Raw genomic sequence first — 15,805 nt, 5'->3', positions numbered from 1 at the left:
TTGTCAAGCAACATCCCACTAAAAACCTTAGGGCTTGGATTCATACCTCCTCCCAGTTGATGAAACCTTGGGCCCTCTTGATGAATTCTTCAAGAGTGGCTACCTTGCTACGATGCATGTCGTCCCAGAGGGGTACCTAGCTCTAATCCCGGACTGGAGAGCCACCAGGCCCTGTCCTTCATCCACCTTAGTTTTTGAGGTTTTCTCTGTAAAGCGTTGGATGTAAGCCTTTGGGTGGCAGCCAGCAACCCAGTCGACCACCCAAATCTTCCCCAGAAATGAAGTAGTATTCAAAAAATATCTATACGACACCCCCAGCGGCGTCCGGATCCACTGGGATCCTTGGGATGTCGTTCATGACCCCAATGGTTTATTGGCCCACTTCAAAGAGATATGCTCTGGCTCCATCAACCCCATTTTCTGGGTACAGTGTGGCATCCACCAGGTATAGTGTCACTCCCGGTGGTGCCCAACCGCCTTAAGCTAGAGTAGCTAAGGCAAGCATAAACCCCTCTCGGGGAAATAGATTGGGCAAGAGTCAGAACCAATCCGAGCCATAAAATAAGGGGAAAAAGGGGTACGAGCCCCAATACATGGAGTATAACAACTTTGTGGACACTTGGGAAAATATCTATCGGACAATGGGTAATGTAGTCCATTACTAGAAGCCAGCCCCCATGTGTTAAAGGGGGAAAGAAATCGAGGGACACCAGCAAAAGGTGCGCTTATTGCAAGGACATGGGTCACTCCACTGAAGAGTGTCGTCAGCTGAAGGATGAGATCGAGAACCTGATCAAACTGTGGCATCTCCACCAATAGGTAAAGATGCCAACAGGAGCTCCGAGACTGCCAGCTGCTCTCGGACAACCTAACGCCCCAGGTGCACCTTGATTGTGCCGGCCTCCTCAGGGAGGGTACGCTCCAGGTTCGGGGGCACAGTTCCCCCAAGGGGCCCCGATAGTACAAACATTTGGACCCAGAATGTCATATCCTCCTAGAACTGTGCCTCCACGAGTAAATGGCCACGTGGACACCATATCAGGAGGCCCACATCTAGGATGACCATCCCAGAATGATCAGAAAAGATACCTCAGCGAACTCGATCATGACAATGAGGTATGCGCCTTGGTCCAAACTCCGACCTAGCACCTGAAGTTGATGAACTTGCCCATCACGTTCACAAAAGAGGATGCCGGGAACGTTCATTTCTTGCATCATGACCCCTTGGTCATTGATACCCGAATTACCAACAAAAGGGTATCCCGAGTGTTGGTGGATGACGGGAGCTCCGTCAATGTATTGTTCAAGTCGGCCTTGCTCTCACAACAATTGGACTAATAAAGGCAGATCTGGCTTCATGTTCGACATAGATCTACGGTTTCAACGAGGATTCATTGCTCCCGATGGGTAAGATTCAACTACCCGTGATGTTGGGGAATGTGGTTCAGGGCTCGTTCAAATATTGCACTTTCGTAGTGGTGGATTGCCCCACTACGTACAACGTAATTTTTGGTCGTCCTGCTTTAGTCGACTTCGACACCATCACCTCCATCCTCCACCTATGCATGAAGTTCCCATGCCATAATGGAGGAGCGGGAACTGTACGGGGAGATAAAAAAAGCGTCTAAAAGTGTTATCACGTCTCTGCCCGACCAATCTTCATGGTCCGCAAAGAGCCTCTTGAAGAGGAAGATGCTGATCCAATCCCACCACCATAGCCAACACAGAGGCTGGTCCAGGAGGAGGACGAATTGGATATGCAAATAGAAGTGGATAGGGCATTAGAATCCATGGAGGAGGTAGAAGAGGTGTGCATCAATGACACTGACCCGACGAATGTATTCTGAGTCGAGAAAAACATGGACTCGGAGGTCAGGGCTACCATAATTGCACGGGTGAAAGAGAACAAGGATGTCCTAGCCTGGTCTCATTTGGATATGATCGAGATCGACTGCAACGTCATAGGTCATGCCCTGAACATTGACAAAAATGCAACTCCCGTCTGGAAGAAGCAGAGACCCCTAGGGGTGGAGAGGGTAAAGGCCCTCAAGTTAGAAGTCGAGAGGTTGTCCTCGATCAACTTCATCTGGGAGGCCCTATATCCCATTTGGCTAGACAATCTGATGTTGGTCCTGAAGCAAAATGGGACGTGGAGGACTTGCATCGACTTCACCGATCTTAACAAGGCCTACCCGAAAGATTGCTTCCTTCTACCCCAGATTGACTAGATGGTGGATGCTACATCCGGGTATGAGTTGTTGAGTTTCATGGATGCCTACTTCGACTACAACCAGATCTGAATGCATGTAGCAAACTAGGAACACCCCAACTTTCAGATGGACAAAGGTGTATACTGCTACATCATCATGCCCTTTGGGCTTAAGAATGTTGGGGCCACCTATCAGAGGTTGGTCAATAGGATGTTCCGGAACCAAGTGGGGAAGAACATGGAAGTCTATATAAATGACATGTTGGTCAAGTCCAAGACCTCGGCCGAAGACGCAGATGACTTGGCAGAAGCATTTGTCATCATCCGGAAGTATGGGATGAAGCTGAACCCCAAAAAGTACACCTTTGGATTGGAATTCGGGAAGTTTCTGGGCTTTATCGTAAGCTCAAGAAGAATAGAAGCCAACTCAGACAACATCAGAGCGTTGATTGAGATGCCATCGCCACGAAAGCACAAAGACGTTCAAAGCTTAACGGGAAGAATATCAGCTTTGATCCGCTTCGTCTAGAAGTTCACGGACAAGTGCACCCAATTCTTCAATATAATTTATGGAAGCCAGATGATTGAATGGATGACTGAGTGCGAAGAGGCCTTTCAAAAATTGAAGGAACATTCAGCTCAAGCGCCAATCTTGTCAAAACTAGTGGATGGAGAGCCATTGTACCTATATTTAGTAGTGTCGGAACACGCCATCATCGCCGCTCTAGTGCGAGAAGAGGGAAATGTCCCACCCCCAGTCTATTACGTAAGCAAAAGGTTGTTGGGTGCAGAGTCCAGATACCCATTAATCGAGAAGCTGACATTTTTCTTACTGACTATCTTTAGAAAGTTGAGGCCTTACTTTCAGGCCCACACGAATAAGGTACTAACGAACCATCCCCTACGACAAGTATCATAGAAACCTGAATCATCGAGGAGACTTTTGAAGTAGGCCATGGAGCTCAGCCAGTTTCACATAGCATATGTCCCGAGGATTTCTATCAAGGAACAGGCCCTGGCCGACTTCATCATAGAATGCACTGGGATAACCGAAGATAAAGAACCTGTCGACCCCATAATGCCTTTGTGAAAAATCTTTGTAGATGAAGCCTCGAATGAAAATGGGGTCGAGGCTAGGATCATCTAGATATCCCCTCAAGGTTACCAGTTGCAAAGTGCCCTATGCTTCGAGTTCAAAATGCCAAACAACAAGCCTGAGCACGAGGCCATCCTGGCTAGACTATGCTTGGCCCGGGAGGTAGGAGCAGCAAATATAGAAGTCCACAATGACTCCCAACTGGTGGTCAGGAAAATTTCGGGGGAAAACCAAATGAAGGGGGAGAAGATGGGCACCTACATGACGCAAACCCAAGCGTTACTCCAATCCTTCCGGATATACTTCGCCCGCCAAATCCCCAGGGAACAGAATGTGTTTGCAGACACAATGGAAAAATTGGCCATGGATGTTGAAGCGGGACTCTCCAGGGTGATCTCAATTGACCATATACCCGCGCCTAGTATTCAAGCCCTCATAATCATCAACGCCGTCGATTACTCTACGTCTAGATGGGTCCTCTCATCTAGCACCTAACCACTAGGGAATTGTTCGCGAATAGGGCTGCCGCCAGGAAACTTCAATACCAGGCTCCAAGATACATTATGATGGATGGCAAACTCTATTGTAGGGGGTTGTCCATGCCCTATCTTTGATGCATATCCGGGACAGAATTGAGTGCAATCATGCATGAAGGTTTTTGCGGAGATTATACAGCCGGACTCAGCTTGTCCAAGAAAATCCTAAGGCAATGATATTTCTGGCCAACGATGAAGAAGGATTGCATTGATTACGTCCACAAATGTGGATAGTATCAAAGGTATGCAAAGATGTCATGAGCCCTCCAACAAAAATAACCTTCATTACCAGTCCCTGACCTTTCGCTGTTTGGGGAATCGATTTAGTTGGATCCTTCCCGACTGGGAAGGGTGGAGTAAAATACGTCATTGTAGCCGTTGACTATTACACCAAGTAGGTCGAAGCGGAACCAATGAGCACCATCATCTCCAAAACGCCCTGGACTTCATCATCAACAACATTGTGTGCCGATATGGCCTCCCTCACAAAATTGTGTCCAACAACGGGAAACAATTTGATAGCGTCCATTTCACTGACTTCTCTGAATGACATGGCATCTTCAAAAGCATCTCTGTGGTCGCAAGGCCTCAAGCAAACAGGAAAACATAGGTCGTGAATTTTTTTTGAAGGGAACATTAAATAAGATAACTACAAGCCTGTAAGAGCAAGTGGCTGGAAGAGTTGCCCCGCGTTATATGGCCTATCGGACCACAGAAAGAACGTCAACCAAACATACTACCTATTCAATGGTGTACGGATATGAAGCAGTCATCGAGGTAGAAACGACGGTCCCGTCTCACAGGCAGGACACATATGATCCGGTCCGAAACCATGCCTTACTCCAGGAATCCCTAGATCTCATCGAAGAGATCCGGGAGGAATCACAGGTGCAGTTGAAGATGTATCAGGGAAAGATCGCTAGACACTTTAACTCTAAAGTTAAGAGCCGAAGGTTCGAAACCATCGATCTAGTTCTGAGAAGAGTTTTCCTTGCAACTCAAGATCTAGGAGTGGGGGTTTTAGGACCAAACTGGGAAGGACCCTATGAAATCCAAAATGAAATATGTCCGAGAACATATCGCTTAAGGTGACTAGATGGAACGGAGGTCCCAAGGGCCTAGAACGCAAAACACCTCCGCCGGTACTATCAGTAGTCGGGAGGATCTAATTTTGTTTCTTTCTAACGTTTTTATATCCAGCAATGTACGCCCTAGGGTGATTTCTTTTTTTAATTAAAATGGTGTATACGAAACACCATAAGAAATGTTGAAAGGAAAGAAATTTGTCTTCAATTTTAACACAAACAAGTGACCTAAGACTACACTCTTTGGTCACTTGGGGGGTAAGGCCATCTATACAAGTCCAGGAATAAAGACAAAAAAGGATGCAAAGCTCAAAGCTTAGTCCTAAGGATGCAAAGCTCAGAGCTTAGTCCTGATTCGGACTCATATAGACTGGGGGTGCAAAATCCAACTCCCAACAAAATAGGATGCAAGAGTCAAAATCCAGTCCTGACCCAGATCCATGTGATCCGGGGGTTCAACCAAAATAGGATGCAAGGCTCAAAGCCCAGTCCTAGCCCAAACCCACATTGTCTAGGAGGTTCAGAACTCAACTCCCAATAAAAAAGGATGCAAGGGTCAAAGACTAATCCTAACCCAAATTCGTGTGATCTGGGGGTTTCAGCGAAAACAGGATGCAAGGCTCAAAGCCTAATCCTAACCCGGACCTATATGCTCTGAGGGTTCCAAACCCAACCCCTAAAAACTAGTCAAAACCTAGTGTGGTCCCAGATAACCAAATCCCTATTCATGTTTTCCTTACAAATGGCCCAGGGCGTTGGAACCTAAACCTCAGGTTCAAAATAAGTTAATTAACTATTCTCTGATGGTCCAAACCATTGAAACCTGAACACTAGAGTCAGGACAAATAAATCTGATGACAGTTATTAACTCCTTAACAGTCCAGGTCGTTGGAACCTGAACCTCGGGTTCAGAACGAGTTAATTAATTAAGTCATATCTAAAAAAATCTCTAACAGTCCAGGTCGTTGGAAAATGAACCATAAAGTCGAGATATATTAGTTAAGTTATATTGGGTAAGTCCAAGACAGTCTAGGCCATCAAGACCCGAACGTGGGTCTCAAGACATTTTAAATACCTTCTACAATATTCCCTTAGTGGTCCTAGCCATTGGAAACAGGACCCAATATTAAACTTGAATTCATGCAGAGTGATAAAACACTTAGTGAATTTAGAAGAAAAAATAAACGAATATAAAGTGGGAACCATTGTGTAAAGAAAAATCAATATATAACAATACAGATAATAGAAATTGTCTTGGACGCATCCATAAAAGTAATACAACTACAAAAATAGAAAGGAAGCCATAACTAAAATACAAAGGCCCATGCCTAGGCTTCGTTCTGATCTAGGACATCTGGAGCATTCTCACCTGTTAGTCCTCAGCTAGGAGCGCCACTTCAGCATTCTCTTTGGCTTCGAATTCCACCTTCTTTGCAGCCGAATCCGGATAAAGGAAGAGATTTATGTTCTTGTCTTGGAGCCAGGCCAGGTAAATGGCCTCGTCAAAAGTGACTGCCAACATCTCGTCAGCCTGTTCCTTCTCCTGGCGAGCCTCCTCACTTCGCTTCATCTCCTGTTGAACCATGCCTTCCAAAGCCTGGTTATAGGAGTCAAGGTTTACCACCTTATCTTGCTCCTGGAAAATTTGGGCCTCAGCCGCCTCCAGAAAGGCTTTGATCAAATCCTCCAAGCCACAAACATGATGTACTTCTGCCTCCAAGTTGTCCACCGAATTCTTATGTTTGGCGTCCTTCCTGGACAAAGATTCTGCGTGCTGAGCCAAAACCCGGGCAACCTCCTCATGCTCAGCCTCAATCCAAGCAGCCTCCTTAGCAAGGGCCTCTCTGGTAGCTTCCTATTAATTAACGGCACCCTCCAGCTCCATCTTGGCCGTCTACAGCTTCACAGCCATCTCAGGCACCAAATCTGCATTCCTATGGGCCAACAAAGCATCCTGGAACAAATCAAAGTTAGAAAATTTACAAGGAATAATGATGGTAAAATAAAAGACTAGACGGACATATGGCTTACCACGGTGGCCTGATGACGAATGGCCTGGGAGATAAAAAGGGCATCCTGGCTGGCTAAGGAGGCATGTTTCTTGAGCTAAAGATTGGACATGGTAGCAAGCGGAGCCGTGTCCTACCCTAACTTAGGTCGAAACCCAATCTCAGCTACAAGTCGTTCCACGATCTGTTGGGGAGCATTTAAGGCCTCCAGATGTTTGGAAAACTCCACCTTCTGTCGGATGGTCAAGGCCCAGTACACCTCGTCCCATTTGTCCCGACCGTCGTCCCAATCCTGGGACACCATTTTCATCTTTTCCACCTGGAGGACTGGGTCCCCTTCTTCAGGAAAGACTGGGTTAACAGGAAGCCCTGAAGCCTCCTAGACCTCCTGGATAACAATGAGGCTTTCCCTAGAGGAATGCTCCTCAGCTAGGGCTGGATCCTTGGTCATGGTCCTCTTGGCCTGCTTCGAGGACCCCGTGGCAATCGAGCCTGCTTTCCTCTTAAGCACCCCTCCTCCTTCGGAAGGCTCCTCCTTCAGAAGGCTCCTCCTCCAAATTAATAACTTGGAGAGGAGCAGGCTAGGGAGAGACCATTTTGGCTTGCACCACCGGGATGGAACTTGTAGCTGGACCCCTCTCAGAAGCCTCCCATACTAGCTTTGAATCCCTGAGGATCAGCTGCATAATTTTCTTTTTGGTCGGGTCCTTGGCGGCCTTCTTCGCTGAAGCCTTGGCTGCGGTCGCCTTGGCCTCGATCATCTCCTTCATCTTGGCCACAGGGTTGGACATCTCTGAATCACCTAAGATAGATAGGAAAAGAAAATTGATTAATAGAGTACATGCATGGGGATAAAAGTCAAAAATAAAAAGAACATTTAAGTCTAAAGTTCTCCGGGACGAACCCTCATCTATGGAATGGGCACGACTCAACTCTCTTAGGGCGAAAGAATGAATTCGGTCCCCCATGTCATCAAGGTCCAAAAAGCTACCGTATTGGAGGAACCAGGACAAGTGCATGAGGTTCACCATGTCTATAACAATGGGGCAAGGAAGCCCCACGTTGCTAATAGTCCCACTCAAATAATCCTTGTATTGTTGCCTATTCCTAACTAAGCCCTCAAAATGAGGGGCATAAGTTAAAATCGGAGGCGATTTACCTTGCCCCGAAATGCTAGCTCCAGAAGCTTCGGTGTTAGGTAGCCTCCCCTCGTGAAGGGCGTCTAATTCTTTGGATTGGACCTTCTCCACCTGATGGGCCTACTCCTTCCTCGCCTTCTCCGCGTCCGCCTTGGCTGCGGCCTCCATTGCCTCAATGTGGATGAGGGCCAACTCCTCCCTCAGGGCGGGATCCCTCTCGCACTGCAACCCCCGAAAGCTAGGGGCATCTATCGACTGGTTCACGACAATCAACATGACCAGCCGAAGGTTCTTTGTAGTTACGAAGCCCCCCACGTCCAACTCCTCGACGCTCAGAGTGGCATAGAATTTTTTTCAGTCCAAGATCAATTCGCTGAGCCAAGTCTGAGCATATAGACTTGTTTCTAGGATTGTAAGGGTCCATTAAACAAAACTAAAGGATGGATAAAAAAGTGGAGAAGGATAACTTACCCACACACTGGAAGTCTAGCACCAAAGTGGGGTTCTTCTCTAGGAGGAACCCGGATGTCATGAACCAATAGTTCCTGAAATCCAAGGGTTGCTTCCATGTGCTGAATGGAGTCTAACTAACTCTGCGGGCTTTCAGTCTATAAAATTCATCTCGTGTATTGTCTTTGGAGTTAAGTTGCGGCTCCAGCTTGTAGAAATAATACACTTCCACGAGAGTGGGCGCCGGGATCTCCTTCGACGCACAGAATATGCACCATCTCGTGAGCAATTTATGCGCCTGGGGGAGAAGCTAGAAGGGCGTGATCCCCACAAACTTGAGGAACTGCGAGAAGTAGTTGTGGAGCGGGAGAGTAGCTCTAGCATTGATATGGCCTATGCTCCAAGCCCTGAACATGCCCACGCCGGTATGGGTCTTCTTTTCCTTCTGGGCCAGTCGGTTGTGGAAAAGTCCCGAAGTCACCTCTACTCTGAGGGCTTTCTCCATCTGGTGTAACATTTGGTAATTCTGGATCTCATTCTTCTCCCCGTCCATTTCCCACGTGTTTCCAGTGGGAAGCTTGGACCCCACCAAGACCACAGGGTCTGCCTAGACAACGTCCTCCACGTATAAAGTCACGCTGCGACTCATGATCAAGGACCTGGAAGCGACAAAGAAAACAAGAACCAAGCAGTTAGCACAAAGACTGAAGAAAATTGGTTGAGGTACGGGGGTTCTCCTAAAACTGCTTGGAGAAGTCCCCTCTAAACCCAGCTTCGGGACCAATTAAGATCCCAAGATTTTGATTCGGGAACTAAAGGCCAAAGGTTTTTCTAACTCACCCCAAACGATCTTGAGGCATTCAAATTGATCCGGGACAACCAGATTAATATGAGTTATCACCTAGAACCACCCTACACGGTTGTCACGACCCTAACAGTTTTATGGTCGCAGAAATATCATGAAAATAAAAATAACTAAAAAAGGAATAAACATATAAAAAAATGACCAGAAAACTTACTGTGAGGTATTGGATTTGAGATTCGTAGAGTTTCAGGTGAAAATGTCGGTAGAATCTCAGTCTTGAATTAGAGAAGATGATGCAGCAGTTCGTCGGCACTCCTAGATGTGTGAGTGGGGATAGAATTGTCAACTGGTTGAACGGAAAGAGGCCTCGTCGAAAATAAATGGACACGAAGGTGTATCAATCGCCAGAGAATCTCGTCGGCAATGTTGGACATACGAAGTTTTCTCTGCTCTCTAGTGTGAATATATGGGATGCGTAAAGTTTGGAAATAAGCCTATCGAGGTATTTATAGGGAAAATATCCACTATTTGATCCAACGGTCCACAGTGGGGATCTCGAGATTATCCACATTCGACAGTCCTGAATGATGCAAGGGCATTAATTGGCCTAATTGAATCCTAAATCGTGGATTCGTCAATCCATGATCCACACCTACCTCATCCAACGGTCCATGTTAAATATCTCGAGATTATCCCCATCCAACGATTCCTAAGTAAATGAACCCGACTCTTGTAAACGATCTGGGATATTTGAGATTGATCTGGGAGAGCGTGGCAAGTCTCCACCATGTAAACATGGATGAAGAGTTGGGGGTAAATGTTATCCTTGTTTTCCACCTGTGACACGTGGCATGACCCAATGGGCCCGTGGGCCCTCTTATGAGGACCGGACCCATCCTGAACCTGGTGAGCGGGGAAGGAGGAAACCCCAGATAGCCCAAGCACCATCAAGCCCAACAACATTCAATCGGTGCAAGCATAACGAAGGAACTGGAACTAAGATGTAGGCCCGACTCTTCTTCCCGACCCCAACCAACCTACATCTTCCGGGATGCCAATTGAGGTAGTAGACTAACTGGTCGATGGAGACGAACCTTATCAAAGATCCCAGGGAGATACTCAGTGTCACGACGTCCTTCTTGGAAAATGAACCCGAGTCTTGGTGAACGAACCAAGACTCCGGTAAGTGAATCGGGACATTAGTAAACGAACCCGGATTAGACTTCTGGATAGGGCAAGCCTAGCTTTCCCTAATGTTGACCTGTCCCCATGAAAGCCGGCAGTTGGTCTCCTCAACTTACCTGTAGAAGAGTGTACGCACAAAACGTACATTTTTTCTAGGAAACAATACTGCCACTACTCTGACAGAACATGCCCCTAGGATCCCCTTAGAAGCCCACGCGGTCCAATCCGTGCTAACGTACAATGGGCAGTTGTAAGGCTTGGCCATACCTAACCCGACCCAATGGGCCCAGATTAACTACATCTTATTATGTAACATTTTTTGTATTATGCCTCCATTAGTGAGCAAACTATAATTACATTGCTATTGGGCCCAAATTAGTCCGGCCCAATGTGCTTGACTACCTATAAATAGGGCTAGTTGTGCACTATAGCGGGAATCCCGTATACTCTCTTGTAAGCAAATACTCTGCTAAAACTTGTAGAAAATTCCATTGTAAAAAACTATCTAAAGCCTAATACTATTGACTCGTGGACTAAGGCTTATTAATGCTCCAACCACGTAAAAAATGTGACAGCTCATCTCTAATCCTTTATTTTCAGCTATTACTTCTTAATATATTTCTAGTTTCTAAAAAACTCAATAAACATATATATATATAATACATAATCTTAATTTTTATTAAAAAAATTATCATTTATATTTCATATAAAAACATGTTATTTTTTTATTTGATCTAACTTATATAAATATATAGGGGAGCACTGCGGTGCATCCACTTTTTTTAATGCACCGGCGCAGCCAGTAGGGTATTTCAATAGCTAAATAATTTTTTTTTAATTTTTATGACGATGTACATTGTAGACATTAAAAACAACCTGCAAATTTTCAAGAAATTCTGATAAGTTTACAGTGCCAAAAACAAGGTTGTTGCACGTGTGTCTGTTTTTTTGTATGCGCGCGTAAAATTCAACTGTTTGAAGCTTGTTTTCGACATTGTTAACTATTCAGAATTTATAGAAAATTTGCAGGATGTCTTAAATGACTACAATGTACACTGTCATAAAAAAAATTGGAAAAAAAATATTTAAGTTCCGAAATAGCCAAATGGTTGCACCGAAGTGGTGCCCTAAATATATATAGTCATATTGAATAACAATAAATATTATAAATATATTATTTATATGTGTCGTGTATATATAAATACTATGATTGTGTAACTACATAAGAAACTAGAATATCATTTATCTTTTATCAATAATAAGCATGCTTATTATCCAATCATTAAGAAGTTTTTTAATAAACTATAAAGGTCATGCATGAATGTTTTGTACCTTAAATATGGTAGTTTGTAATCTAAAAGGTTATTATATTATCTATATAATTTAAAAATCATAAATAATGTTTTAGTTTAATTTTTCTTTGTCATTGTTTTATAAATAATATTATTTATTTTAAATTTATATGGTAATTATATAAATTTAATAAAAATAATTAATAAATTGTATAAATAAAACTAAACAAACGTATGTTGCATGTTGTTTGTATCTTGTAAACAAAATAAATTACACAATATAGGGTTAAATTACACAATGTTTAAGCAAATAAGTAGAAATACAAAAATTAGCGTTTGAAAAAATAAGAGTAAAATACATTTGAAAACAAAGAGGAGTTTGAGATAGAGTAAAAATTAATGTACATTCGGTATCACTTATAATATTGTCTAACTTATTCATTCATCCAATAACATTAGACAAAAATCAGCGGCACCAGTGCGGGTGCCCCCACAACAGAAAAATCCTCAATGGATACATATTGATGAGGACACTCAAGAATTATTATATTCAATAAGATAAAATAAATATAAAGTACGATTATATACATGTGGTCAACAAAATGATTATCATATTATGTATATATTTAAAAAAAATTATATACAATGTTTTGGTTTAATTTTTCTTTTAATATGTTTATGTTATTTTTTTATAAATAATATTATTTATTTAAAATTAATATGAAAATCATATAAATTTAATAAAAATAATTAATTTATTTGTATTTAGTATACAAATAAATATAGCTTTAAATTATAAAATGTTTAAATTTTATATTTAAAGCAAAGTAGAAAAAAACAAAAATTAGCGTTTGAAAAAATTGGAGTAAAATACATTTGAAAACAAAGATGAGCTTGAGATTCAGTAAAAATTAGTCTACATTTGGTATCACTTATAATATTGTCCAACTTATTCTTTCATCGAATAACATTAGACAAAAATGGGCGTACTGATGCAGCGTTTCGTACCCCCCCACCATAGAAAAATCGTTAATGGATATATAATGACGAGGACACTCAATAATTATTATATTCAATAATTATATATATGTGGCATCTTATCACTTCGGGGAGGGTCCTAGCTTGTTCAACATGTGACACTTCTGAAAAATATCTTTTGTAGTCTTCTTCTTCTTGTTTTTTTTAGTCTTTTTAGTACTCTGGTTTTAAAAAGTTACTATACATACTCGGCTATTTTGGAAAATATTATTATGGATCTCATTGATGGTGAAGGAAGTAATAGCGAGTTATTCCAAGCTCAATCCCATTTGTACAAGCATATACTATGCTACATAAGTTCTATGTGTCTAAAATCTGTGGTTGAGCTAGGCATACCAGACATAATCAACAACCATGGCAAATCCATTACTCTCCCTGAGTTGGTCTCTGCCCTTGAATTTCCTCCAGCCAAAACTGGCTTTGTCCATCGTCTGATGCGCCTATTAGTACACTCTGGCTTCTTTACAGCAAAGAAAGTTAGCCAAAATCAAGAAGAACAAGAGGCATATGATCTAACACCTTCATCTAGACTTCTTCTCAAAGATAAGGTCCCATGTTTGTCACCCTTTGTTCTTCTTATGCTTGATCCAGCTCTTATAACTGCATCGCAATTTCTTGGAAGTTGGCTCCAAAAAGATGCAGCCCCAACAATGCCATTTGAGTCAGCTCATGAGATGAACTTTTGGGAGTACATTAACAAAAATACCGAATTCAGTGATCTATTTAACGAGGCAATGGCTAGTGATTCAGGAATGATGAACTTGGTAATTAAAGATTTCAAGTCTGTTTTTGAGGGACTAAATTCATTGGTCGATGTAGGCGGTGGCACAGGAGGAGTCTGCAGGATCCTCAATGAGGCATTTCCTCACCTGAAATGCATAGTGCTCGAACAACCACATGTGGTTGCCAATTTGCCTAACACTGAAAACTTGAAGTTTGTTGAGGGTGACATGTTTCAAGCAATCCCTCAGGCTGATGCAATTCTACTCAAGGTTTGTTGTGAAATTATATAAATATATATATAAAGTGATATTGCTTAAGAGTTTTGGTGAATAAAACTGTCATAACTGATTTTTTTTTTTCTTGTATGATTTGATTGGCGTCTTTTTAGTTGGTTTTACATGACTGGAGTGATGAGGAATGCTTGACGATTTTAAAGAAATGTAGAGAAGCTATTCCAAGCAATGGTGGAGGAAAGGTTGTGATAATAGACATAGTAATAAATGACGAAAAAGATGAACTTGAAGTAACTGATGCTAAGCTCTGCTTTGACTTGCTGATGATGATTGTGTCTTCTGGGAGAGAGAGAAGCCAAAAAGATTGGGAAAAGCTCTTCTTGGAGGCAGGTTTCACTCGCAATAAAATTACACCCATATTTGGTTTAAAGTCACTAATTGAGGTTTTTCCTTAGAAACAAAATCAGTAAATATATTATGTGACCCTTGAAATAAGGATATGATTACTATTGTGATTATACTTGATCACAATAAAATTGACAATATGCAGGTTGTTCATCAGCAAGGGATGCCTTCTTAAACATAGCTTCTTGTATTATTTTTTCAGGCAATATTATGGAAAATTAAAACTTCATGATTTGGGGATTTTAGTTTTGAGTAACTTTAGATTCCTAGATCGGCTTAATAGAATTAGGTTATGGTAGGTTAAAATAGGAATAAAATCATAAATGGAATTTAACTCGTACGTTTAGTTGAACAGTAAAGCTAATGTATGATTCAAATATAATATGTTTGATTAGGAGATGGATTTTAATGAATGAAGCAAAACATGATACATTATTATATATTAGAGCAGCTCTGATGGATGCTCTAGAATACTTTTTTCTTCAAATTTTAAATACATTGAGAAGAAAATCCACTCCAACGCATAATGTATAATGCGTCTCTATTTTACATATATATTACTCTATCGTGCTAGATTTATAGAATACTGTAGCTCCTTCAATTTATTTAGTTAATGTTTCTCATTTCCACTTTCTCTTTCATTCTCTCTAGTTAATTGGTTAAATTAAACTGGTACATTATCTTGTGTAATATTTGGATGATATTTTGAGTACACATCATTACTCTAATGAAAATATTTGTTGACAAGCTGATCAGAACTTTGGAGCAAGTGTTAACCGAATTATAAATATTCAATATATATGTATATGAATATAGGACAATTTTTTTATAGGGGCTTCACTTTAAGCCCTACCGATAGGGCTTTCAGTGTTTCTCTACCCGTGAACAGTTTTCGACGCGACTTTTTTTATGACCGTGTATATTGTAGCTATTTAGAGCATCCTGCAAATTTTTAGAAAATTCCGAATAGTTTACAGTACCGAAAATTAAGTTGAAACATGTTGTTTTCCACGAGCATAAAAAATATTAGTCACGTGTGCAACAGCATGTGTGAACCTAGTTTTCGGTACTGTAAATTATTCAGAATTTTCTGAAAATTTGCAGGATGCTCTAAATAGCTACAATATACACGGTCATAAAAAATTCGCGCCGAAAACTGTTCACAGGTTGTAAACACTGAAAGCCCTACCGGTAGGGCTTAAAGTGAGCCCCTATAGGAGAATTCCCCTATGAATATATAGTTTAGTTGATTATTTCAAAAGCTTTATGCTTTATTTATAAATATAAATATGAAAATATCTATTAATTGGGTGAACCCAATTATTTATACAATATATATTTCTTAAAAATATATATTGTTGGTGCAACAATTTTGTCTTTCTAAATCGGGTAGTACTTGCCATCAAACTATGGTTCTCCGATCTCTTTCCAGTAATGAAGATGGCTCCAGTGATCGTCGAACCATCTGGGAGTACCTGGAAGAAAGACACTTCGATGCTTAAATCAGATTCTGATCCTTTCTCTAAACGAGATCATGGTATTTATAGGGTCAAAAATACTAAGAGGTTAGTCAGTGTAATCTACTTCCTCGTTTGTTGAA

The 15,805-nt window shown here is 41.8% G+C and overlaps 1 protein-coding gene across 1 annotated transcript; it reads left to right on the top strand.

The window, feature by feature from the left end:
* Window positions 1-12,924: 12,924 nt before the first annotated feature.
* Window positions 12,925-14,434, top strand: LOC133822795 (trans-resveratrol di-O-methyltransferase-like). Its single transcript, XM_062255239.1, has 2 exons — window positions 12,925-13,836; window positions 13,956-14,434. Exons 1-2 carry the CDS (start codon window positions 13,057-13,059, stop codon window positions 14,253-14,255), a joined length of 1,080 nt encoding a protein of 359 aa, XP_062111223.1. The 5' UTR covers window positions 12,925-13,056; the 3' UTR covers window positions 14,256-14,434.
* Window positions 14,435-15,805: the final 1,371 nt, after the last annotated feature.

This window comes from Humulus lupulus, chromosome 3, assembly GCF_963169125.1.
Source record: "Humulus lupulus chromosome 3, drHumLupu1.1, whole genome shotgun sequence".
Lineage (NCBI taxonomy): Eukaryota > Viridiplantae > Streptophyta > Magnoliopsida > Rosales > Cannabaceae > Humulus > Humulus lupulus.
This window is presented reverse-complemented; position numbering and strand designations above follow the sequence as displayed.

What these genes read in the sequence shown, in the direction of transcription:
- LOC133822795 (XM_062255239.1), top strand. Translation starts at nt 13,057, where the DNA reads ATGGATCTCATTGATGGTGAAGGAAGTAATAGCGAGTTATTCCAAGCT. An exon ending in CTGATGCAATTCTACTCAAG is followed by an intron (nt 13,837 to 13,955) that starts GTTTGTTGTGAA and finishes GCGTCTTTTTAG; the next exon opens with TTGGTTTTACATGACTGGAG.